Raw genomic sequence first — 23,692 nt, 5'->3', positions numbered from 1 at the left:
TACTAAACCCTAAAATTAATAGGCGATCCTGCATGAATTTTTGCAATCAACCTAATTTCAAATAAAACACCGCATGCAATTGCCGTCATTCGTAAAATCTATGGCAATAAAATAAAAACTTGGCATAAGTATGCCGTATTAACTAAGCAAATGTGATTAACAAAAAATTAGAATAAAATAAGCATTAGAGTTAAATATTTATATGGCATTTCCATAATGAAAAGCGCTAAATCACTGCAAATTCATTCTCACAACATCTTTTTTGGGTTATTAAGCAAGGAATATTGTGTTTACTAACAATTCATTTACACGGCACCGCATTTTCTGAATCAAAGATTGGGGCACTGTAGTTTGAGAAATATGAGCAGGCTTGTTGGGACTGGAGGACAGAGTATTTGAAATGAACGCTGTATTAGATATCTGGTTTGCTGCCTTCAGGTTTCTGCCCAGCTTTTCTTTCGTTTAAAAAGGGTACCCATCAAAAAGAGGTGTAGTTATAAAGTCTTCACAAACAGGCTTGCTTTATGGCTCTAGGTTAAAATGTACTCTCCCCATTGAGCACAATAAAAGGACTTTCCTGCACCTGCTAGGGGCTGCTGCTAGGGGCCCACACCTGGGAGGAAGGAGAACTCCGCTCAACCCTTTTTCCAAATGGGCGGAAACGGGGTCAAGGAGCCTCCGAGTTTTAAGCTTCTGAGAAGTTGAATTTCATTTAGCATCTTGGACCATCACTGTCCTCCCTCTGTCTCCTGCATTTAGAGGAAGCAGTTAAGCATCTTCTTGGGGTTCATCAAATTAACCGTCAGCATGAGAGGCATGGCTAATGGGAAGCCCTACACGTTCCCAACCTTCAGGAAGCCCCTGAAGGTCAGGTTATTTTCAGCTTGACAGCCAGATGCACAGACACCGGATTCTCAGATGGAAAATCTGTCATCGAATGCCGCCACGGGAAGAGGCTAAAGGCAGCGATTCGTCAGGCAGCACAATGCAGGCACACAGCTGAGGCTCTGCCCGAGTGCGGCTGGGCTCTCGGACTAACTCTTCCGAAATAATTTATAAGAAAGAAAACCTTGATCGTGTGCTCAAGTGCAAAAGCAGAGGCAGAACTTTTTTTATTTAAAGAGAAAAATACTTAAGAATACATAGCAGAAAATCTAGACCAAGGAGTTCTTTTCTATGTTGGATGTTTAGTCTGAACATTCCTTGGGCCAGACTCCACCATTTAAATGTTTGAAATAACATGAATCATTATTAATATTTTCAAATGTTATGACAAATATATTCACATGAACTATAAAAGTTTGCTACATTCTTGAGTGATTTTATTGATTTTGGGAACACAGGTATCCTTGTGTGTCAACTGGCAATCAATAGGAAAACTGAATTTAATGTCACACATTTGTTTCACTGCAAATTTTGTTGGAAGATCATAATTTGTTAAGTGGTGGAGATTTCCACGGAGGTCTGGAGACTTCTACAGCAAACCTCTCACTTCTCGCAAGTCACACTTCCAGCAATAGTAACCATCTGGGATACAGCTGAGTATCTGATAGTAAAAGGAATGATTTCTGGAGCCAAAAAGGAGGTTGGAAAGCTCATCATGCACATTATTTTGGAAGAGCTCGTGTCCGCTCATTTTGGATACAATCTAAACCAACACTGGATAGCCCAGACCACAGGAGATGGGAAATACCACAGCAAGTGTAGGCTTGGGACAGAACACATGACTGTCTCCTTCCCTGGACTCCGCTCGCTTGTCCACCTGCCCGCTAGGTGGCGGTGTCTCTGGGCTCCGACTGGGCGCTCTGCTCTGCTCGGGCGTTGCAGTCTTCCGAGGAAACGCCATCTACTCACAGCGCCTGCTTCCACCTTCCTTCCCATGTCACCAGATCTGCACTTCCAGCCCTGCCATGGTGCCGCCTCGGCGTGCCACAGGTAAATCAAGCTCACCACATCCCCAAATCCAAGATTCCTCGAAACAGGCTCCTCCCATCACCCTTGGGACTGGCAGCTCCATCCAGACAGACCTGGGAGTCATTCCCTCTCCTTCCCTCTCCTTCCCTCTCCTTCTCCCTCTCTTCCCAGCCTCATGAATCTTTCTTTTTCTTTTTCTTTTGCCGTACGCGGGCCTCTTAGTGTTGTGGCCTCGCCCGTTGTGGAGCACAGGCTCCGGAAGTGCAGGCTCAGCGGCCATGGCTCACGGGCCCAGGTGCTCCGCGGCATGTGGGAGCTTCCCGGACCGGGGCACGAACCCGTGTCTCCTGCATCGGCAGGCGGACTCTCAACCACTGCGCCACCAGGGAAGCCCCTAAGGTTTATTTATTTACTTATTTATTTTTATTTTTATTTTTTGCGGTACGCGGGCCTCTCACTGTTGTGGCCTACGTCCGTTGCGGAGCACAGGCTCCGGAAGTGCAGGCTCAGCGGCCATGGCTCACGGGCCCAGGTGCTCCGCGGCATGTGGGATCTTCCCGGATCGACTCTCAACCACTGCGCCACCAGGGAAGCCCCTATAGTTTGTTTGTTTGTTTATTGATTGATTGATTGATTGATTGTACGCGGGCCTCTCACTGTTGTGGCCTCGCCCGTTGCGGAGCACAGGCTCCGGAAGCGCAGGCTCAGCGGCCATGGCTCACGGGCCCAGGCGCTCCTCGGCATGTGGGATCCTCCTGGACTGGGGTGCGAACCCGTGTCCCCTGCATCGGCAGGCGGACTCTCAACCACTGCGCCACCAGGGAAGCCCCCAGCCTCATAAATCTTAAATAACTTTGCCCCTCTTCTTCAAGCTTATCGCCATTACCCGAGCTAAGACTGTCTTCTTTTCCAGCCCAGATAATCGTAGTGGTTTTCCTGCCCCCAGTTCTGTCTTCCTCCAGATCCATGCTAACAAGGCCACCACTGGCCTTCTAATTGTGCAAATTAGAAAAAGATGCGCCTTCCTCAAGACACCTGACTTCCCTAATTTTGTTAGAACAAGAACCTTTACTGCCATCTGCTGGAAATGCTCATAATTAGTCACAGTTCTTTGAGGTCTATGATGTGAATGATTCTCCCTTCAATGTGTGTCCTTGTGCAGTGTACAACCTGCACAACCACACACGTGGTCCTGGCTGCCAAAGTGATCTTTTCAAAACACAAATGTAAAAACTGAAAAATCATTATATTAAAAAAATGCTTGGTGTTAAATGGATAGACCCAATTGTCTGGAAATGATAGGTTTCTTTGTTACATAATGATTTCATGAAGTGCCCTGAAATTCAATGCTGTTTTAAGGCCTATTTGTCCTATCAATTAAAAATATATTACAGAACATTTTCTCACCATAAAACGATTATAAATTACTCATTCTCAATATCTTACATTTATATTGTATCTATTGTTGATGACTACAAAATTCTTTTCCAGAATCTGGGGCTTGCTTTTTCAGTCCATTTTTTCCTCACTTACATTGGAGATGTAAACTGGGCCAGCATTTACAGATTGATAAACTGAAGTATGAATGTGATGTGCATTCTGGGAGGCTGGTGGAGGTCTCAGGTGGAAGGGACCTTCTAGATGAGCAGTCCAGCATGCATTCGTTGCCGGAGCGTGCAACCTCCCCCAACAGGTTGGGACCAGAAATGCCATATAGCTGTAACATCATGATGATGTGTGAACCTGGGGTTGGTCAGACAGCCAGTCCAGAGAAATCAGGCAAGGCTGACTGCTATTTCTCCCCAAGTTCCTGAAAATTCGTGCAACTTTCTTTTTGGCTAAGTAGCACCCAGCCTTTTCTTCCTTCCTTCCTTCCTTCTTCCCTCCCTCCCTCACTCCCTTCCTTCCTTTCTTTCTGCATTTGGTGTAGATTTTATTTTTGTATTTATAAAATCTTTAAATTTTTAATAGATTTTATTAAATTTGGGGATCTGCTCTAGGAAGAATTAAAATGGGCTTTAAAATATGGATAATTTCTTGGTATAGTTTTACTTAATAGAAAGTAAGAATGGTTCATGAATTTCAAACATTTGTGAAATATGACTTTGCATTTTTACATGCTATTTTTAAAACTTTTTTCTTTTTTATTAGAAATTTTATATTGAAGTATAGTTGATTTACAATGTTGTGTTAATTACTGCTGTACAGCAAAGTGACTCAGTTTTATATGTGTGTGTGTGTGTATATATATATATATATATATATATATATATATACATTCTTTTCATATTCTTTTCCATTATGGCTTTTCACAGGATATTGAATATAATTCCCTGTGCTGTACAGTAGGACCTTGTTGTTTATGCATTCTATATATACCAGTTTGCATCTGCTAATCCCAGCCTCCCACTCCATCCCTCTCCCACCCCCATCCTCCATGGCAACCACTAGTCTATTCTATATGTCCCTGATTGTGTTTCTGTTTCATAGATAGGTTCATTTGTGTCATATTTTAGATTCCACATATTAGCAATGTCATATGATATTTGTCTTTCTCTGTCTGACTTACTTCACTTAGTATGATAATCTCTAGTTTCATCCATGTTGCTCTAAATGGCATTATCTTGTTCTTTTTTATGGCTGAGTAACATTCCATTGTATATATGTACCACATCTTCTTTATCCATTCATCTGTCAATGGATATTTAGGTTGTTTCTATGTCTTGGCACCCAGCTTTTTCTTACTTGGCTTTTCCTGTGGCCCCAGGTCCCCTCTCGGAGGCAGTGAGTGGGAGAGGGGAACTTCAGAGACCATAGACATGAATCTGAGAGGAGAAGTAAATTGGCCTCCCCCCTTATCCCACCCATTTTTGAGCAGAGCTGATTCTCCCCTCCAGACAGCTCCCACATGTGCCCATTTCTTCTCATCGTCTCCACTGAGAACCCTAGTCCTGGCCCCTGTCAATTCTCAAAAGTGACTTTAAAACAGCCCCCACTGGTTTCCTGGACTCTGATCTTGCTTCCCACCAACTGTTCTCCACCTAAAGCCCATGTGAGGCCCCCAGAATGCCACCTCCTCCCTTCGATGCCTCCCCTGGCATGTGTGTGCAAAATGTGCACACTCTCATGTGGCCCTCAAGGACCTGACCCCTGCTCCCCCATCTCATCTCTCACCCTTCCCATTTCCCAGCTCTGCTCCAGGTACACAGAAATGCCTCCAGTTTCTGGAAGGGGCCACATACTTCCTCTAAACTTTAGATCTTCACCCTTGTTTCTCCCCAAACTGATAATCAACCCATCTGAATCTAGCCAACTCCTACCAATTCCCCACCCTGGCTGCCCATCAGAATCTTTTGGGGAAGCTTTAAAAACTCCTGATGCCCAGAAGTATCCCAGAATTTCTGGGGTTAAGACCCAGGTATCAGGATTTTAAATCAATCAATTTGTTAAAAAGCAGGATTGAGAACCTGGTTAGGTCTTTTTTTTTTTAATTTATTTTATTTTTATTTACTATTTTTGGCTGTGTTGGGTCTTTGTTGCTGTGCGTGGGCTTTCTCTAGTTGCGGCGAGCGGGGGCTACTCATTGTGGTGTGTGGGCTTCTCATTGCAGTGGCTTATCTTGTTGTGGAGCATGGCCTCTAGAGCACGGGCTTCAGTAGATGCGGTGCATGGGCTCAGTAGTTGTGGCTCATGGGCTGTACAGGGCAGACTCAGTAGTTGTGGCTCGCGGGCTCTAGAACGCAGGCTCAGTAGTTGTGGCACACGGGCTTAGTTGCTCCACAGCATGTGGGATCTTCCTGGACCAGGGCTTGAACCCGTGTCCCCTGCATTGGCAGGTGGACTCTCAACCACTGCGCCACCAGGGAAGCCCCGGTTTCCAATTTTTAAAAATATTTATTTCTGGCCGTGTCGGGTCTTAGTTATGGCACCCGGGATGTTTCGATACAGCGTGCGGGCTTCAGAGCACGTGGGTTCTGTAGTTGCGGCACGCAGGCTTTCTAGTTGTGGCCCATGGGCTTAGTTGCCCCATGGCATGTGGAATCTTAGTTCCCTGACCAGGGATTGAACCTGAGTCCCCTGCATTGGAAGGCAGATTCTTAGCCACTGGACCACCAGGGAAGTCCCCCTGGTTAGGGCTTTTTAATTTGTTTTTATTTATTTATTTTTAACATCTTTATTGGAGTATAATTGCTTTACACCCCTGGTTAGGTCTTAACAACCCTTGCTTTATACTAGGCAGCCTCCCCCTGCTTCCCAAAGCTCCTGTGGCTTCCCTGTCCACATGAATGTCATCTTATTGTGTTGTTTTTAATGCTAGTCGACTCTGCTAGAATGTAAACCCAGGGAAGGCAGGACCACATCTGTCTGTTTTCCGTTGTATGTTTAAGGCCTGATGCAAAGGAGAAACTCAGTCAATATTGTTGTCGTGAATGTTAAAGGTCATTTCAAGGGTGACAGGAGGCTTTCACACTTTGAACTCTCTTCCCTAAACAAAATCAATTCATGCCCCCTTCCAAAACAAAACAACTAACAAAAATCCTCTTTTTACTTACTAAGCAATGCCCTGCAATAATGATTCATTCCTTTGGCTTAAACTCCTTGTCTCATTAAAATGCAATACAGCCCCCAAATATACCACCTTAACAGAGTTGCTCATTACACTTTGCCCTGAATGATTTCATCAGCTCTTAATAGAAGAGAGAGGAGAAGAATTACCATTTATTGGGTGCATCCTATGCACCAGACATTTTGCATACATTGGCTCATTAATGGAGTTAAATGAGATTAGCTCTGGAAACACCCAAAGCTCAGAGAGGTTAAGGAAATTAGCCCAAGGTAACAGAGCTGGCAAATTGATAAATCAGATTTAAGCTGACATCTAAGCCCCTACTGTCAACTCCAACCTGAGTTTGGAGGGGAGAAAAAAGCACAAAAGGAAGGGAAGGAAAGGACACCGGGAAGACAGTTCTGGGCCTCAGAAGACCCGCTTCATCTTCTCCATTTGACCCAGGACGGTGCTGGCAGCTGGGGAAGGAGTGTTATTGGCACTGGGGAAGGAGTGTTATTGGCAACAGCATCCTTCCAGCTGCTCCTCCTCTCTTCTCTCGCACTTCATGTCCAAACCGTCAGCGGATCCTGCTGACTTAGCCTTCAAGATATCTCAGTACTCTGACCACTCCTCGGAGGCTCCACTGCCTACTCCCCAACCTCACGTCTCTCACCTGGATCTCTGCAACTGCCTTCCTGCTGCTTTCCCTGACCCCGCCTTGTACCCCCCTCCCCACAGGCAGGGTCTTGCACATCTGCTCAAAACCCTCCAGAGCTCCCGTGACAAGCTCTTCGGCCCCCACCAGCCACTCTCCCTCAGGCCTCATTTACAGTCCAAGTTCCCTCCCTCAGCCCCAGCCCTCTGTCCCCATTGCTGCTCCTTGGACACCCCCAGCACCTGCTTCCCTCTGTCCCGAGGGCCCCCCCAGACACCCACATGCCCACTCACTGGCCTCCTTCAGATGCCAGCCCCTCAGTGGGGCCTCCCCTCAGCTCCCCACTTCCTGGAATTAGCCCAAGCCTAACTCCTTTCCTGCTTTATTCATCCCCGAGCACTTAACACCATCTGCTGGACCACGTACACTTCACTCATTTGTTTGCTGTTTCTCCCTTCAGAATGCATTCTGCTTGAAGGCAGAGACTCCTGTCTGTCTTGATCTCTGCTGTATCCTCAGCACCTAGAATAACACCTGGCACATAGTAGGTGTTCAATAAATGTTTGTTGAGTGAATGAAAGACTATGAGAAAATGGGTGACATTCTACTTTGAGAGACACTATCGATCTTTACGGATGTGCTGGCTCGAAGTCCAGAGTGTGACATTCAGGCTATAGTATGCATAGCTATGAGGTCTGGTGGCTCTAACTGAAGATAGATGAAAAATCATATAAATGGCCCAATGCTATTAGCAGGGAAGAGTCTAAGGACTTACTGTGTGCACTGACAGGTAGATGCTCGACAAATATTTGTTGAATGAATGAAAAGGAAAACATAAGCTTTTTCATCAAACACTTCTGAACCAAAGAACAGAGTCACCAGTCAACAAAATCTGAAAAGGCCAAATTTTGTTCTATTGTATTATGCACAGTTTAGACTTTTGCCAAGTGGAGGCACAGGAACTACTATTATTTTGATTATACAAACATTATAATGGGGCAGTGTAGTGAAGCAGAAAGTGCACAGCTTAGGGTTGAAGGACGTCAGGGTATCCTGGCTCCCCGCTTGGAGGCTGTGGAATCTCTGGGTTACTCGGGGTCTTCCAGCATCAGTGGGTGGTATAGATCTAAAGGTTGTTTTAAAGCTTCAGTCACCATTTTCAAAGTCCTTCCTCTCCCTCCAAGCCAGGAGATTTTTCTCCCATCAGATTCCTGGGTTTAAAATGCAGCCAGGAACCTGCATTTTAAAAAAGCATTCTCCAGGCCTTTAGACCTGCTGCTGAAAGACTGGCTGAAATCTTGCTCCTCTGAGTGGGCTCTGGACCAGCAGCATAAGCATCACATCACAGCAGTGTGTTAGAAATGCAGAGTCTCAGGTGCTACCCTGAGACTGGTCAACAGGATCCTACCCTTGACCTTGTCAACAAGATCCCTGGAGTGATCCCCACTTTGAAAAGCAGTGCTCTATCACACTTGATTGGTTTCACTTTCAGAGCCCTCCAGTCCTTCTCTCCAACCTCCAGAGCAACAACAAAAAAAGCTAAATGTAAAGTTACTCAAATAGGTAAAGAACACACACAACAAAAATGCTATCTTTCAATAAAAAAAATAATTTTAACAACCAACATGGGAAACTCTTTCCTATGTATTTGTAGACAGAGAACCACCTCTGTAAAGGAGAGTAAAATTGAAACGTTGCTGGCTTCATGGAACCAACTGAAGATGCTTTCAATGCTGGGCTCAACATTATTTATGGACATTGAGCCCTAGGTTCAATACAGCAGGAGAGCTGAGGTTTAGTGAGGACCGTGAAGTAAAAGTGAAGACTCCTGTTACAAAATGAATAGCAAGCCCCTATCTTCCCCATAGTTTGTCTTTTGTGGGAACCTAGAAATTTACGTATTACATTTGTCTACAGCAAGACACACCTTTCTTGGGGCTGGTCTAGAAAAGACACTTTATTGTGGATTCTCTCCCTTCCATGTTGATCCTCTGCCCTTATGTGCTCTTCCCTCCCCTAAAGCCTGCAGGAGTTGGTTTTAGCCAAGCAGGCAAACTGAAACCCCATTACCGCGCACAGCGACCTTGAGACAGCCACGGGCGAATCAAGGCTTCCCTGCCCAGCCTGTGTGCAGGGGACGAGGGGAAGGTGAGATCTGGGAGCGGGTTACCTGCCCTGCGTGTTCACGTTACCTGCCAGGTATTCGATGACCGCGGCCATGTAGACGGGAGCACCCACGCTGATCCGGTACTTGAACGTCCCTTTCTTCAGGTACCGCATCAGCCTCCCCACGGGGAAGATGACCCCGGCCCTGGCTGAACGCGACAGCTTGGACATTTTCTTCTTCCCGCTCCGGCCCGACATCTTGCCTTAGTTTTGCTCTCAGCTTGCTTGACACGGTGGCCTCCCGGCACTAACTCAATGCTGGAAAGGAAAGGTGGCAGGGTAAGGAAGGGCGACTGGCCTGCAGCTTGGGAACCGTGGTGTGGCCACAGAGCTCGTGTGACATGCCTGATAGCCGCGGGGAGGCAGCCCAGAGCTGGCTGCCACCGCAGGGTGCTGCAGATGGGGAGCTGGGGTTCGGCAGGCCCACCCATGGACAACTCCCCACCCCACCCATGCAGCCCAGCCTCCGTAGGAGAGGCCAGAGAGAGAGGCCATGGTCTTGTGGTCAGCCTCCAAAGAGGTCCACTTCAACATCCCCAGAACCTGTGAATATGCTACTTACATGGCAGAAGAGACTTTGGAGATGTGATTAAGCTAAGGATGCTCCGGTGGGGAAGATTATCCTGGATTATCTGGGTGGGCCTAATGTAATTGCAAGGGTCCTTGTAAGATGGAGGGAGGAGATGAGAGTAGTGACAGGATGACAGCAGGAAATGGATTCTCCTCTCTTAGCCTCCGGAAGGAACCAGCCCTGCTGACACCTTCACTTTAGCCCATTGAAAATGATTTTGGACTTCTAACGTCCAGAACTGTAAGAGAATAAATTTGTATTGATTCCAGCCACTAAATTTGGGGGATAACTTGTTACAGCAGCAAGAAGAAAACTAATATGGTTCCCCTTTGCCCTGATTTGCTCCTGCCTCTTTTAATAAATAGTACAAAGTTAATATGGCCATGGCTATCATAATGGTTAGCTTTGACCCACAACTCAGAGCTGATGTACACTTCTCAGATGGAAGCACTTTTCTAAATTCCCTAATAATGTAGTATTCTTTTTTTAAAAAAATTTTTATTGGAGTATAGTTGATTTACAATGTTATGTTACTTTCAGGTGTACAGCAAAGTGAATCAGTTATACATATACATATATCCACTCGTTTTTTGATTTTTTTCCCATATAGGCCATTGCAGAGTATTGAGTTCCCTGTGCTATACAGTAGGTCCTTATTAGTTATCTATCATATAGATAGTAGTGCATATATGTCAATCCCAATCTTCCAATTTATCCCTTCCCCCTGTAGCATTCTTAAAAACAGAAACATGCCAGAGGAGGCAGTTTTATTGACTATGCTAAGGTAGAGTAACAGCAAATTAAAAGCCAGAATGCAGCCCAAGCTTTTGCTCCTTAGAATGGGGAATCAAGGTTGATTTTGGGGAGAAACTTCAGAATCAGCACGAAGAGGTGACTTCAGTACAGTGCACCAAGAGACACGTATATGATTCTGTGTTATTTTAGGAAGCTATCTTTTGTGTGAAGATAAAATAATTATATACTTCTGAAAAAGCCTTTGTAAGGCTAAAACTAATTCAGAGAATTGTAATGGAGCTAAACCTGTTGGTGGAGGGAGTATTGTAAGCAAAAAAGGAACATAAGCCAGAATAAGTAAAAGCAAATTACAAACAAGCAGAACCAAAGAAAAGGAAACAAAAATTTTCCAGGAAAAAATGTTAATGAATTAAAGCTCTCTGGCCCAAGGGCAGCATCATTCTCAGTTGCCATTTTCTCTGGGGATGGAAAATGAGAAGGTCAAAAATAAATCGAAATCGGTTCTATCTGTTGAGGCAGCCATCTCAAATTTTGGCTCGGTTAGTTTACTGACAGCAAAGATGGCAATGAAAAGGCCTAAGAAAGTGAGTAAGAATATGATGGAAGAAAGTGCTAAATAAATGCATGGCTAATATGAAAGATACAAACCTGGGATTTCTTTAATCTGGATGGAAGATTGAACATAGAGTTCAGTTTTCTAAAGTATCCGATAACTCTGTATGACTGAGGAGTTTTATATGAGAACTATGGAATTTAGCAACAAATCCCATTCTCAACACCCTCTTATCTCTGAGGTAAATGACGTGAGTTTGAGGCATATTACTATATACTTGACATACGTTCTTTTTGTATGCTCATATGTACTTACTACCCTCCTATTTTATGTGTCGTTTTGCCACCAAGAGATGTAGGTATTCATCAAAGTTAAGTACAAGCAAAGATGAGCAAATAGCCTGAGAACATTATCTCTTTCCCAGTAAGGCACACGGATAAGACAGCATCACTTTTCTTAGAACTTCCACATTTCTCTGCTTCTGCTGAAAACTCTCATAAATCCACTTACAGCTGTCCTCTCTGTGACGAAGCAGGTAGCTGCATATTAGGATTATAATCATCAACTCATGTTGAAGAAACTTAGGTCAGGCATCGATGAGTGTACAGAGTACCTGCTGGTAGTCAGTGCTATCCCAGGGGACAGGAAACACGAGAGCAATGTTCAACAGTCCCTGCTCTTAGGGACAATTACATGGCACATGCTGGCTACGCGCTGGTGGCGTTCAGAATGGGGGTGGCCCTTGGTGTAGTGGAAAGAGCCTGGGACCAGGCAGGAATCCCTGGGTGTGGTCCCACTTCTACATGACTAGCTATGGGAGCTGTGTGTGTCATTCGAGTGGCCTCATCTGTAAATCAGGGAGGTGACTGATTGATCCTGAAGGCCCCTCTGGTCTTAAACATTCCAGTCTTTGGAACTGCACTTTCAAATGGTTCTGGAAAAGAAGCTCAGTCTCTTTAAGAAATGATATCTGAAGAGTTAAGAGCCTGTGCAGGTGCATAAAGATGTGTTAGTATTGGTGACTCCACTAAACCGATTATTAGTTACTGATAAGTGGGGGGAGGGGAGGATTAGTAGGTCTGGTTGCCGAGGAAACCACCTGAAAAGCCCATCACAGGATGGACATGCTCTGTGGATACCGTACGATGTGCTGGATGGTCATAATCTCTCCTACAGGGAGAAAAATGCACGGAGCACAAACACCACAAAGCAGGACCCCTTCATCCCCCCCACCCCCCAGTACATTTTTCTCAAATGAAAACAGACAGGGAATGACTAGGTGTGCAGGATAAAGCCACCCAGGGACTTTCCCAGTATCAGTCAAGTGGAGTCACGAATTGCCCTAAAATTTGGAAATAAGGACTGGCAGTAGAAGAAAAACGGGACTGTAGGGCATTGATGCCTAACACATTCATGAAGATAAAATAGGAAAGGAAAGGAAAGTCAGGGTTAGATCAAATAGAAACATACGAGCTGACTATTATAAAATGTAGGGATCACCCCAAACACAGCACTTTGTAACGAGACTTTCCTTCTTTGGCTTCCAGACTTTCCTCTAGGTTAGGGCCTTAGAGCTGGGGATGCAGCGCCATTTGAATCTAAGTGTGAGATTGACCGTTGCATGGGCTTCAATAGGACTAGAGAGCTCTTTGTGTCTGGGGACCCATCTTTTCGATAGGGAACCAGTAACCAAAACCACTCACCCTGGCCAGGCACCGTGATAACCGCTTGCATAAGTTGTCTCATAACAGAAGGTCCTGAGAAGGAGCACGGTATGTCCTGCCAGGCTCCCAGGAACCCTCACGCTGGAATCCATCTTTGCTGGGAGATGCAAGTGCCGCCAGGGAGGACCCTGAGTCAGATCAAGTATGGGCACAAACAAGATGATTGGCCAGAGACAACCCAGAGAACGAACTCCACCACCATCATAAACCCTGAGACGGCGAGCCACGTGGCAGAGCATTTCTCCTGGGTTCCCTTACCCTGCTGCTCTCTGCCCAGGCGCCCCTTTCCAATAACGCCTTTTGTTCTGTCAGTAGGTGTGTCTCCTCGGACAATTCATTTCTGAGGGTTAGACACGAACCCACCTTTAGGGCTCTGGAAGGGGTCCCCCTCTGGTAACATTTTCAGCCATCACGCTGAGTTTAAGCAGCCAGGTGCCTAATTCCTGGCCCCGAGGGCTGGGAGGCCCCTGCACATTGTAAGAATCAGACTACCTCCAAGAATCCTTAGGGGAAGTAGAGAGGAGCTGACAGGTCATACCTGCCGGAACCCACAGATGGAAGGAAGTGTTGAGCCTCCTTGGCCCACTAGAGAGAAGACCCTACTTTCTAAATCCCCCAGCCCCCCAGCCTGCGCTGGACTCTGCCTGCAGTGGTGAGAAGTGATAACCGCTAACTTCCTTCTTTTCTAGGCCTCCCCTGACTCTATGCAGTCTTGGGAAGTCAGGAGTTTAAAAACTTGAATGCGTTTTTATCTACTTCCTGTGAATCTGAATCTCAGTGGAGGGCCACTCCTCGAAAGAGAACTATTGCGATGTGAAATCTGTTTCCATCAGACTAATACTTAAATGTTTACATTTATTTACCTTCTGCTCGAAAACAAGTTTTGTTCTAATTAGGCAGAGCTTAAGGACTATAGTACATGATGTTTGTTTATAGGTTCGAAGAAAGAATCTGGCTGGATGCAGCTCTTCCAGTGGTTATACACACTACGTGGAGGATGTGAGAGGAACTGGGAAGCAGACCAGACACCACCTAGATCCGCATCATACCTGTCCTTCCACATCTGAAAGACCAAGGTATGACCACAGTATAAAGTCTCATAATTACTCTCAAAGTGAACAGAAGAGTTTTAAGCATGTTAAGTTGGGGGGCGGGGCAGGAGAATAAAACTCAGGGAAGAAGCAAGGAGAATGCAGTGTTGCCTGCTTACTCCTTTCACCTTCAGGAGCATGGCAGTTGGTAGAACACCACTGGTTTTCTGTGTGCTGGGGAAGTATGGGACTCTGTTGTTTTAGGATTTGTGTTTATGTTTGGGTTTTAAGCCCGTAAGAACACCAGTGAGTTAGATTTTACAGGTATCACAAGGGTAAATATTAAATTGCGGCACTAACCCAGACATGGACGATAAGCTCGCACTAGCCTATTTAAATAACTATTGTTATTTCATTGATTTTATGATGTGCCTTTTTAAAAAAACATTTTACTGTCTCTAGAAATCAGTATGCATCTTGCAATCTGTGACATCAGAGATTCCATGAAAGACAGTATTTATGGAGCATTTATTATTGAACAAGAAATGACATTAGATGTTGTGGAATATACATGGCCTCTGTCCTCAAATGTTTTCCAGTGAACTTGCATGACAGCTTATAGTAAAGTTTTAAACAGATGCTAGAGCCATGGGTTCCAAACTGTGTGCCAAGGGACCCCGGGACACAATAGCTAATGGTTTTTTGTTTGTTTTTTTAATTAATTAATTAATTAATTTTTGGCTGCGTTGTGTCTTGGTTGCTGTGCGCGGGCTTTCTCTAGTTGCGGCGAGCGGGGGCTACTCTTGGTTGCCTTGTGTGGGCTTCTTGTTGCGGTGGCTTCTCTTGTTGTAGAGCACGGGCTCTAGGCATGCAGGTTCAGTAGTTGTGGCACGCGGGCTTCAGTAGTTGTGGCCCACGGGCTCTAGAGCGCAGGCTCAGTAGTTGTGGTGCATGGGCTTAGTTGCTCCGCGGCATGTGGGATCTTCCCAGACCAGGGCTCGAACCTGTGTCCCCTGCACTGGTAGGCGGATTCTTAACCACTGCGCTACCAGGGAAGTCCCACAACAGCTAATGTTTAAGCTTTCAAGTGAAATACAGTGATAGTCAACCTCTGTTGGTCTCCACAACTACTAGTTCATTGTGGTTCCACCAGAGGTTCAGGGTAGATTGTACTATCTTTTGTGTGTGTGTGTGTGTGTGCTATTTTCTTTTTGGTGATGCCATATCTTTTGCAAAGCTGAAATTTTGGCTGTTGTGATTAAAAGCAAGTGCTGGGTGAAAATCAGTGTGGAACAGAAAATGAGAGTGGCCGTGTCCAATCTGATTCCAAGGTGTGAGAAGTTGTGTAATGTCCAACAGGTGTACACACCCTCTTTGTAATTCATGGTTATTTAAGAACAGGATGCAAATGTTCTTTGTTTTTCTAATTCATGTGTTATTATTTTTTCAAAGAGCTACTAAATTGTCAGGACAGAAATACTTATTAGGTTGTTGAGACCAAACCACTTAATAAATGGAATGGAAAGCATTTCTTCTGGCTTAAGGGCTCTGTGAAAAAATGGCTGAGACCCTAAGTTCTCTGTGAATCTGTACAAGCTGAAACATAATTATGACTTGCTCAGGGCCACCCTAAAGCGAGGAAAACAAGAAAGTTAAAGAAGTTATTTAAAATTCTGAATTTATCTTTAAATCTAATACTTGCACACAGTAAAACAAAGCAAAAAGGGTAAAGAACTTTATTTCCTCCATTGATTGCCTTGAAAACTGTATTTTTATTCATTTATTTATCTATCTATACATTTTTGGCCGTGCCACACAGCTTGCGGGATCTTAGTTCCCTGACCAGGGATTGAACCCGGGCCCCGGCAGTGAAAGCACGGAGTCCTAACCACTGGACCACCAGGGAATTCCCAAAACTTTAAATAATACACTTCAATCTCCATTTCCAATTCCACCAACTTTAGGGACTGTGTCCTAAGCCACTGTCATGTAAAATGAGGATGTATCGGCCCCAATCTTTCCCTGGTCCTCTCCTCCCGTCTTTACCTCCGTACTTCCACCTCTGTCTTCTGTACTTTCCACTATCCCGATTTATCACATTTCTATTTTGCTCTGTAATCACATAACGAAATCTCCTGCGTTTTGTCCGTAGGTATAATTTTGAAAGTTAAATGCCAATGAACAGCATTTATATGATGAAGACTCTGTAACTCTTGTTCCCTTCAGAATCAAGTGGGATGTTAGCTTCACATTTCTGTGGTCCAACACTAGGACTCTTGTGACTTAGTATCAAGAAGTGGAGTCTCTTGGTTCTGAAAACATGTTGTTCAACGTCATTCCACATTTTACTTGGCTTCACATTTGGATCATGTCTTCTCGTAAAGCCTCCCCCACGCGCCCAAGTTACTACGGGCGTACCTCGGAGATACTGTGGGTGCAGCTCTAGGACACCCCAATAAAGTGAGCCACATCAGTTTTTTGGTTTCCCGCACATATGAAAGTTATGTTTTCACTATACTGTGGTCTATTAAGCATGCAATAGCAGTGTGTCTAAAAAAACAATGTACATACCTTAATTAAAAAATACTTTAGCATGCTAAAAAAATGCCAAAACAACTAAAATAGTAACATCAAAGACCAACTGATCACAGATCACTATAACAAATATAATAATGAAAAAGTCTGAGATACTGTGAGAATTACCAGAATGTGACACAGAGACATGAAGTGAGCAAATGCTGTTGGGAAAATGCACTGGTAGACTTGCTCAAGGCAGGGGTGCCACAAACCTTCAATTTGTAAAAAAAAGCAATACCTGTGAAGTGCAGTAAAATGAGGTATGCATGTAACTACAATCGATCCTTGTTATGTGCAGTAGTTCTGTTCTATAAAGTAGGCAGGACACTAAATTAGTGAGTAGTGAACAATTGTTCCTGGGGAAACAGGGTTAGGTTGCTGTCAGCCTCTGATCACAACTTTTTCATCAATGGATCAGTACAAAACCTTGTTTGATGTATGTTTCTTTTAACGACACCTTATTTAATATGAATTGTTGATTCATTAACATTGAACTCACGGCCAGCAGCACAATAACTCTTGCTTGAATACAGCTTATCTAACACACATATTTTCTACATAAGGCACAGCTCAGCCTCCTTGCGCTTAGGAACACTAGACAGCAGTTCAAGACTACACTTGGAGGCCATTTTATACAGTGAAATCACTAACAGAAAGCACAAAAATGTGAAAAACGTGGCACTAAATAGACCATGAAAAAGACCCTCGTATGCAGGGTGGGAGATGAAACAGGAAGGTAGAGTGTGGCCTTGTTTGACCTCAGCGGGTAAGGTGTGCAGTGGATGAGTCGGTTTTTTCTGCTCTGTGCCTGTCTTTGAAAGACCACAAAAGCGCCATGAGTATTGATTTTGGGTTACAAATAAATTTCAGTGAGTAGGCAAGTTCGCAAATATGGAATCTGTGAATAATGAGGGTTGACTGTACTTCTTCTCTGTTCTTGTTGACGAAAGAGAAATGTGCCTTTACCATATTCTAAAAGTCACCCAGCTTCTCAGTCACACTGCTCTTTGCAGGGGGCACTTTTTTCCCAGAGACTTTGTTCCTGAAGCCCTCTGAGCTGGGCTCCAGTTTGGAATGGTTCTTTTACCCAGTGGTCATCTTTCCCAGCTCATCCCTGATGCCTTGGCTTCTTCGTTCTTGGCTTTCTCCCTTGTTTTCCTTTTATCTGCCTCAGGTATCTCTTCAGAGACAGTACTGAGAAGTAAATTTTGTTTTCTTACACAAATGGAATTGTCTTTATTGAATGATCTTTGGATTATTATTTGGTAGAGTTTCTAGCATCAAAATTGCTAGCATCAAAATCATTTTGCTTCAACGTTTTGAAGCCATTGATCCAACATTTTTGGCATCCGGTGTTACAGAGAAGTTTGGTAGCCGCCATCCCCCAAGCTTTAAAATTTTCTCTGTATGTTCTAAAATTTCACAAGGATGTATCTAGGTGTCAGCACTTGATGATAAGCCTGTTCAATTTGAAGACTATTCATAACTCCTGGAATTTTTTTTCTGTCATATATTTGATTATTTCTTCCCATCTCTTTATTTCTCCCACTTCTCCCTTTACTTGTCTCTTAGTGGGATGCCTGTAAACCAGGTCTTGGACCTCCTAGATTGCTCCTCCCAGTCTCTTAACCCTTTTTTTTAAGGATTTTTTTGATATGGACCATTTTTAAAGTCTTTATTGCATCTGTTACAATATTGCTTCTGGGTTTGTTTGTTTTTTTAATGTTTTGATTTTTTTGGCGCAAGGCATGTGGGATCTTAGCTCCCTGACCAGGGATCGAACCCGCACCCCCTGCACTGGAAGGCGAAGTCTCAACCACTGGACCGCCAGGGAAGTTACAAGTCCCTTAATCTTTTCCTTCCGTTTCTCAGTCTTTTTAATTTTTATTTTGGTAATCATATTGTTAATTTCCGAACGTTCTTGTTCTCTGATTTTTTTTTTTTTCATACCATCCTGTTCTTTTATGAATGCACCATGTCTTCCAATCTCTCTGAAACTAGTTGGGATGTGTTTACATCATCTACTTTCTCTAAATTATTTTATCCAGTCAGTTGTCCTATTTATTTATTTTCATCTTTTTCATGTTGGCTTTTCTTACATGTCTGGTGATCTTTGGTCATGCGTTCATATTTAAGAATGAAAGACAAGGTTGCTTATTACAGGCAGATGGGATAGAAAATCTTTCCTCAGATACTGTTTGGTAGGCATGGTTCCTGTTTCGGACCTCTGGGTACATGTGCAGGGCATGCCAATTAGCAGGCATCACCTTAGGGTCCCTGGTTAGGAACTGAGAGCCCTCAAATGCCAGAATGAGGGAATTTTACTTGGTAGAGCCATACCCATCCTCCAAATTCTAGACCTGCCCTGTAGTTGTTCAATTTCTTTAGAGAAGAAACCTCAGATAATTAGTTTGGAGGTTAAATGCTAGATTTGCAGAAGCTCTACTAGGAGTAGGGGAGGGAGAGAGGCCAATTCACCTGGCTGTTGTGGAGACAGACCTTCAATGACTCCCCATTTTTCATCCTGCCCACCTTCAGGGCAGCTCCCTCCTGCTTTTATTCTTAGCTGTGGCTCTTCCTGTGATGCCATCCACATGTTCCTATGTACTTTCAGTCATAGAAAAAAATTTGCTAAAATCTCCCATTTGCTGATGACCGTCACCAGCCCCTGCCCCTTTGTTGTGAAGTGTTTATTTTCTTTTTAAGTTTTTACCATTATTTCTGTGGGCTCTAGAGAAGGAAAGCTCATGTGCTCAGAGTCCGTCATTTAGAACTGGAAACCAAAAGTGTGACTTTAATTTAACATCTTAAAAAACATCATTTGGGAATTAGCCTAGTAAAGTACACTAGTAAAAGGAAAAGTTCAGGTGTTTTGTAATTGAGTAAGAGTGTCATACTGAAAAATTTAGATTACTTTCATCACCAGGTGAGTCACTGGAAACTAACTGGTCCTGAGATAATTGAGAAATATAAAATTTCATATCAAGAGACCGTATAAGACTCACTAATAAAATCAGACCCTCAGTGTGTCTGTATTTGCATAATTATAGCATATGGGATTCCTATAAACAATATTTAAAACTACACTGTAATCCCAGATGGGAGAAGAAGAAAGAAAGGCAACATCCTAAGCATTTGCCCTTATTCAATGAAGTGCTCTTGGTGAGAAACAGCAAACTTGATACACTGATTGCCTTCATGAAAAGACAAAATAATCTGGTTTCTTTAGACCACTATCTTCCTTTAATTTAAATAAGTTCTTAAGCATAAACAGCTGATAAAGAGTAAACTATTTTTTATGCCTCAAACAACTTCTTGAAGTTTTTATTATATGCAAACTGAAGAGGAACAAGGCAGAGTAGCCAACTGGCAAGATGGTCCATTAGCAGCCGCCAGCAATCCTGATTTAAATGACCAGTTTTTCTGCTGCCAAGCTTTTGCAAAGTGTCTTTTAAAAAGAGAGAGCGGTCAACACTTGAGATTTAATTATAGGCCAGTGTATCACAGGTGAAGTTTGGTTGGACTGATGAACCACCGTGACAAAGGATCTAGAATTTCAAAACAGCTTATTTTATGTATTTTTTAATTGGAGTATAACTGCTTTACATAGTTGTGTTCCTGCTGTACAACAAAGAGAATCAGCTATATGTATACATATACTCTTTTGAGATCATTCCCTTTAGAAGTATATAAATCAAAATGCTTTCATATATACATTATTTTAAATCTAAAACTAAGAGGTCTTATAGCTTTTTAATGATGGAAATGAATTAAAAAAACTTTAAACGTTTTCTGTAAGGTTCAAAAACATGAAATTCATAGTGTCACCCCCTAATGGATTCGTTTTAAAATTGCTGAAATTTATTCAATTTATTCATTTTTAGTTCCCATGATACTTCCCTAATCTGTAGTATTATGCTTCAGAATATTTTATATTGTAAATATTTATGAAAAAACAAAGTAGTTCTGCAGTAAGCATCTTTACATTGTCAGTTCAAAACTATCCTTTGGGAGAATAAAATGAGATGAAATAAAACTAGGTAGGACATAAGGGAATTCAATATAATTATATTAACTATATGTAGAAATATATATATATATATATTTTTTTTTTAGAAATATATTTTTAAAGGGTATGAAAAAAGTCTCTTAGCCTCATACCTGATAAAATTCTAACATATTTTGGAGTGTTACCCTTAATACTGTATTAAAATAATAGAAGTTTATTAGTATTATTCTGTAGCTGTGAAAACCATTTTCAGTAGTCCCAGCTAAATCACTTGCTCTATTACACTTCTGTTTATGAACTCCAAGGGCAAATCATTATTGCACAAGTAATATTTTCCAAATCATTTTCTTCCATGGCCACCTTTAAGTGAATGAGAAGAGTCAATAATCTTATTGTCGTATATGTTAAAGCACATTAACAATTTATAACGTAAGAGCTGTATCAAATGCAATTTCATTGAAATGACACTCGGATCAAATTAATCAAGTTAACCAACCATGAACATTAGAACCAAGCGTTAACTCAATTTATTTAAATTATACTATTGGATTACAAATCATTCCCTTTTAAAAAAGCATTTCAAGTCCTGTCCTGGAATAATCTGGCGGGAAACTCAACTGCCGGCACATTCTTTATAATTCAGAGTCAGAGGATATGTGGCCATCTGGGGCACTCTAGAAGGCGTGGGGAGCAGAGCGCGGGATGCAGCAGACGTGGAGTAGATTTAGGATATCTGCTGCTACTGCAGTACATGCTGACTTTTTAAGACGTTTTGTCTTTGTTGAACCAGAGCTAAGTTTTGTTTTGCTTTGTTTTTGTTTTTGCTCCTTTGTTATTAGCCTTATGTTATTTTCTAATATAAATATATTTGGCCACCTATGGTACTGGTTGGATGAGAAATGAATATAAATGAATAAAAATACTTTGAGCTCTCTTTGATTCTGAGTTAGCAACGCACCCCAGAAGAAAATGAACCGGTTTGCCTTCCTGAATCTATCTATTCACAGAAAGCATAATAAAAACAAAACTGTTCACTGGGTCCAGCCGGCTTTCGTCTTTTTGCTCTTTTGAGAATTAACAAATCGGAACAGTGGACAAGCTATCCTGTTTCCTTAAAATCTAATAGTTTCAACTTAATAGTGAGGTGTATTGTTTTACAGTGATCTATCTTGCTGCCCTGAGCAGGGGACTAGCTTTGAACCAAGATGAGAGGCTCAGGGAGAGCGAGGGGATGTGGCAGCTCCCTTTGGCAGTGGGTGAGTGGACCAGTACCAGTCGGTGGGTGGGCTGCAGCCCCTGGTGCTGCCTGACCTACCAGGGGCTCCCAGAGACATCCATGACTGCTGGGCCAGTTGTGGGCTCTCAAACCCACAACTAGAGCAGACTGTGTGCTGAGCAGAGGCAGCTGCCCCGGAACTGCTCTTCCTCCATCCCTCCCCCTGCCTGTCCCTCCCCACCCTGTTTTCCTTACTGTCAGTGCTAAGGCAGTGGCTGCACTGCAGGGACCAGTGGCTGGGGGGGCCGTTGCTTCAGTTGCAGTGTTCTGTGCCGGTGACAGGCAGTGTTGCTCCCTGGTCAGAGCTGTGAAGGTGCATGTTGTATCACCTGCACCAGGTAAGGGCGACGGCCAGCCTCTGTAGGGTGCATCATGGTGGGAGAATGGAAGGTACAGTGGACGGAGGAGGGGGGGACACAGTTCTGCATCGACCAGCTGCGGCCCTTAGGCAAATCAGCTGACTTTTCAGAACCTTCCTTTTGCTCAAACAAAGCCTTTCAGAAGCTCTAATATGTATAACACACAGAAGGAGGGGGAGTTATGCTTGTTGGAGTGGGGAAGGCCTGGGAAGCTTGATGGCTTGGTCCCCACCCTTTCCTGCTTTGGGCCTCTGGGCCCTGTGGCGCTCCACTGGAGAACCATAGCACCAGCTGACCTCTGAGGTCCCTTCTGACCTGAAAGTTGCTGCTACTCTAGGAAGATGCTCAAAATGTCACTCCTTCTGAGCCCCGACCCTCCATCTGTTACTTCGTTCATAGAGATGGAACAATCAGGTAGAATTAAATCACATGCCGGTGATCCTGCCTTCAAAGTCACTATTTCATCACCCATGATAACAACAGAAAAGAAAAAGTGGGCCTGAAAAACTGCTTTACTTTGTTTATGGCCTACCTCTTCTCCACCCCAAGACAATGATCGACATTGTTTACTAGAGAACAGCAGAGGTGAAAATCCAGTTTAGAAGCAAGGGGGCAATGATGACCACCTCATTGAAATTCTGGAAAACTGGTCAATTTGGAAGTTTAGCACTCTGGTGGGGAACCCAGTGAATTATTGTCTGATCTGAAAGTTTATGTTGTGTATGGTATGAGCTATTGGAATTTACCTTTTCATAGTCTACCACCACTATTTACTGTAATGGTTTTATTGAGCAGTGAAGGCAGCAAAAATACAAGTTACGCAGTTCTGTGTATGAACCATTACTGCTGCCAGGCCAGTGAACACAGGGCCTGGGATTTCCTGGAAAAGTTTGACTTCATTTTATTATATTTTTGTCCTGTAGTCATGGAAATAACCCACATTTAGGCATCGAAACTATATCATCAGGACTACCTCTCATATCCAGAAACGATCTCCAAACCTTTGGTCAGACCATGTATTGCAATTCTGACCTAAACAATACGGTCACTGTAGCTTATTCTTGTGGCATCACAGAATCAGCTGAAATAAACGTCCCTGTACGAGGCTGGTGGTCGTACGCCTGTTTCCACACATGTTCTGTCAAAGCATGGGAATTTTGACTTGAATGACTTACTCCATTCCAAGTCCAAATTGGCAATGCCAGTCAAAATAAATTGGGCAAAGTATGATGGATGGTGAGATGGATAAATGAACAATAAAGGCTTCAGAGAAACCACCCAATTTATCTTATTTAATACTTTGTGACAAGACAGTTTAAAGTACAGTGTGATGTGGCTCAATCTGATGCTCTTTATCTTTTATTGACATTGGTAAAATAGTGATGCAGACAGGAGTTTAAAAAGAAAATCTGCATACACTAATGTTAAAATGAACATAATCTGAGGACCACTGGAACGCCAGCACCTCCTGTGCCGCCACATGCACATGAGGATGTGGGGCCGTGGAGTGAGGCTGCCTGGGCGGGAGTCCTAAATCTACCACCCACCAGTT

General features: G+C 43.4%; 2 protein-coding genes across 3 annotated transcripts in view; one reads left to right on the top strand and one right to left on the bottom strand.

The window, feature by feature from the left end:
- Positions 1-23,692, top strand: part of AIFM2 (apoptosis inducing factor mitochondria associated 2) — a 136,285-nt gene that overhangs the window by 41,036 nt on the left and 71,557 nt on the right. For both annotated transcript variants that reach the window (XM_060126493.1, XM_060126492.1), the window contains exon 9: positions 13,825-13,964. In XM_060126493.1, coding sequence (XP_059982476.1) covers positions 13,825-13,955 — 131 coding nt within the window. In that variant the 3' untranslated portion in view covers positions 13,956-13,964. The remainder of the gene's footprint in view (positions 1-13,824; positions 13,965-23,692) is intronic.
- Positions 1-23,692, bottom strand: part of LOC132507291 (core histone macro-H2A.2) — a 53,209-nt gene that overhangs the window by 24,837 nt on the left and 4,680 nt on the right. The window contains exon 2 of the mRNA XM_060126496.1: positions 9,311-9,542. Coding sequence (XP_059982479.1) covers positions 9,311-9,482 — 172 coding nt within the window. The 5' untranslated portion in view covers positions 9,483-9,542. The remainder of the gene's footprint in view (positions 1-9,310; positions 9,543-23,692) is intronic.

This window comes from Lagenorhynchus albirostris, chromosome 16 (assembly GCF_949774975.1).
Source record: "Lagenorhynchus albirostris chromosome 16, mLagAlb1.1, whole genome shotgun sequence".
In the NCBI taxonomy this organism is placed as follows: domain Eukaryota; kingdom Metazoa; phylum Chordata; class Mammalia; order Artiodactyla; family Delphinidae; genus Lagenorhynchus; species Lagenorhynchus albirostris.
Note: the sequence above shows the minus strand (reverse complement) of the source record. Positions and strands in the feature narration are given on the sequence as shown.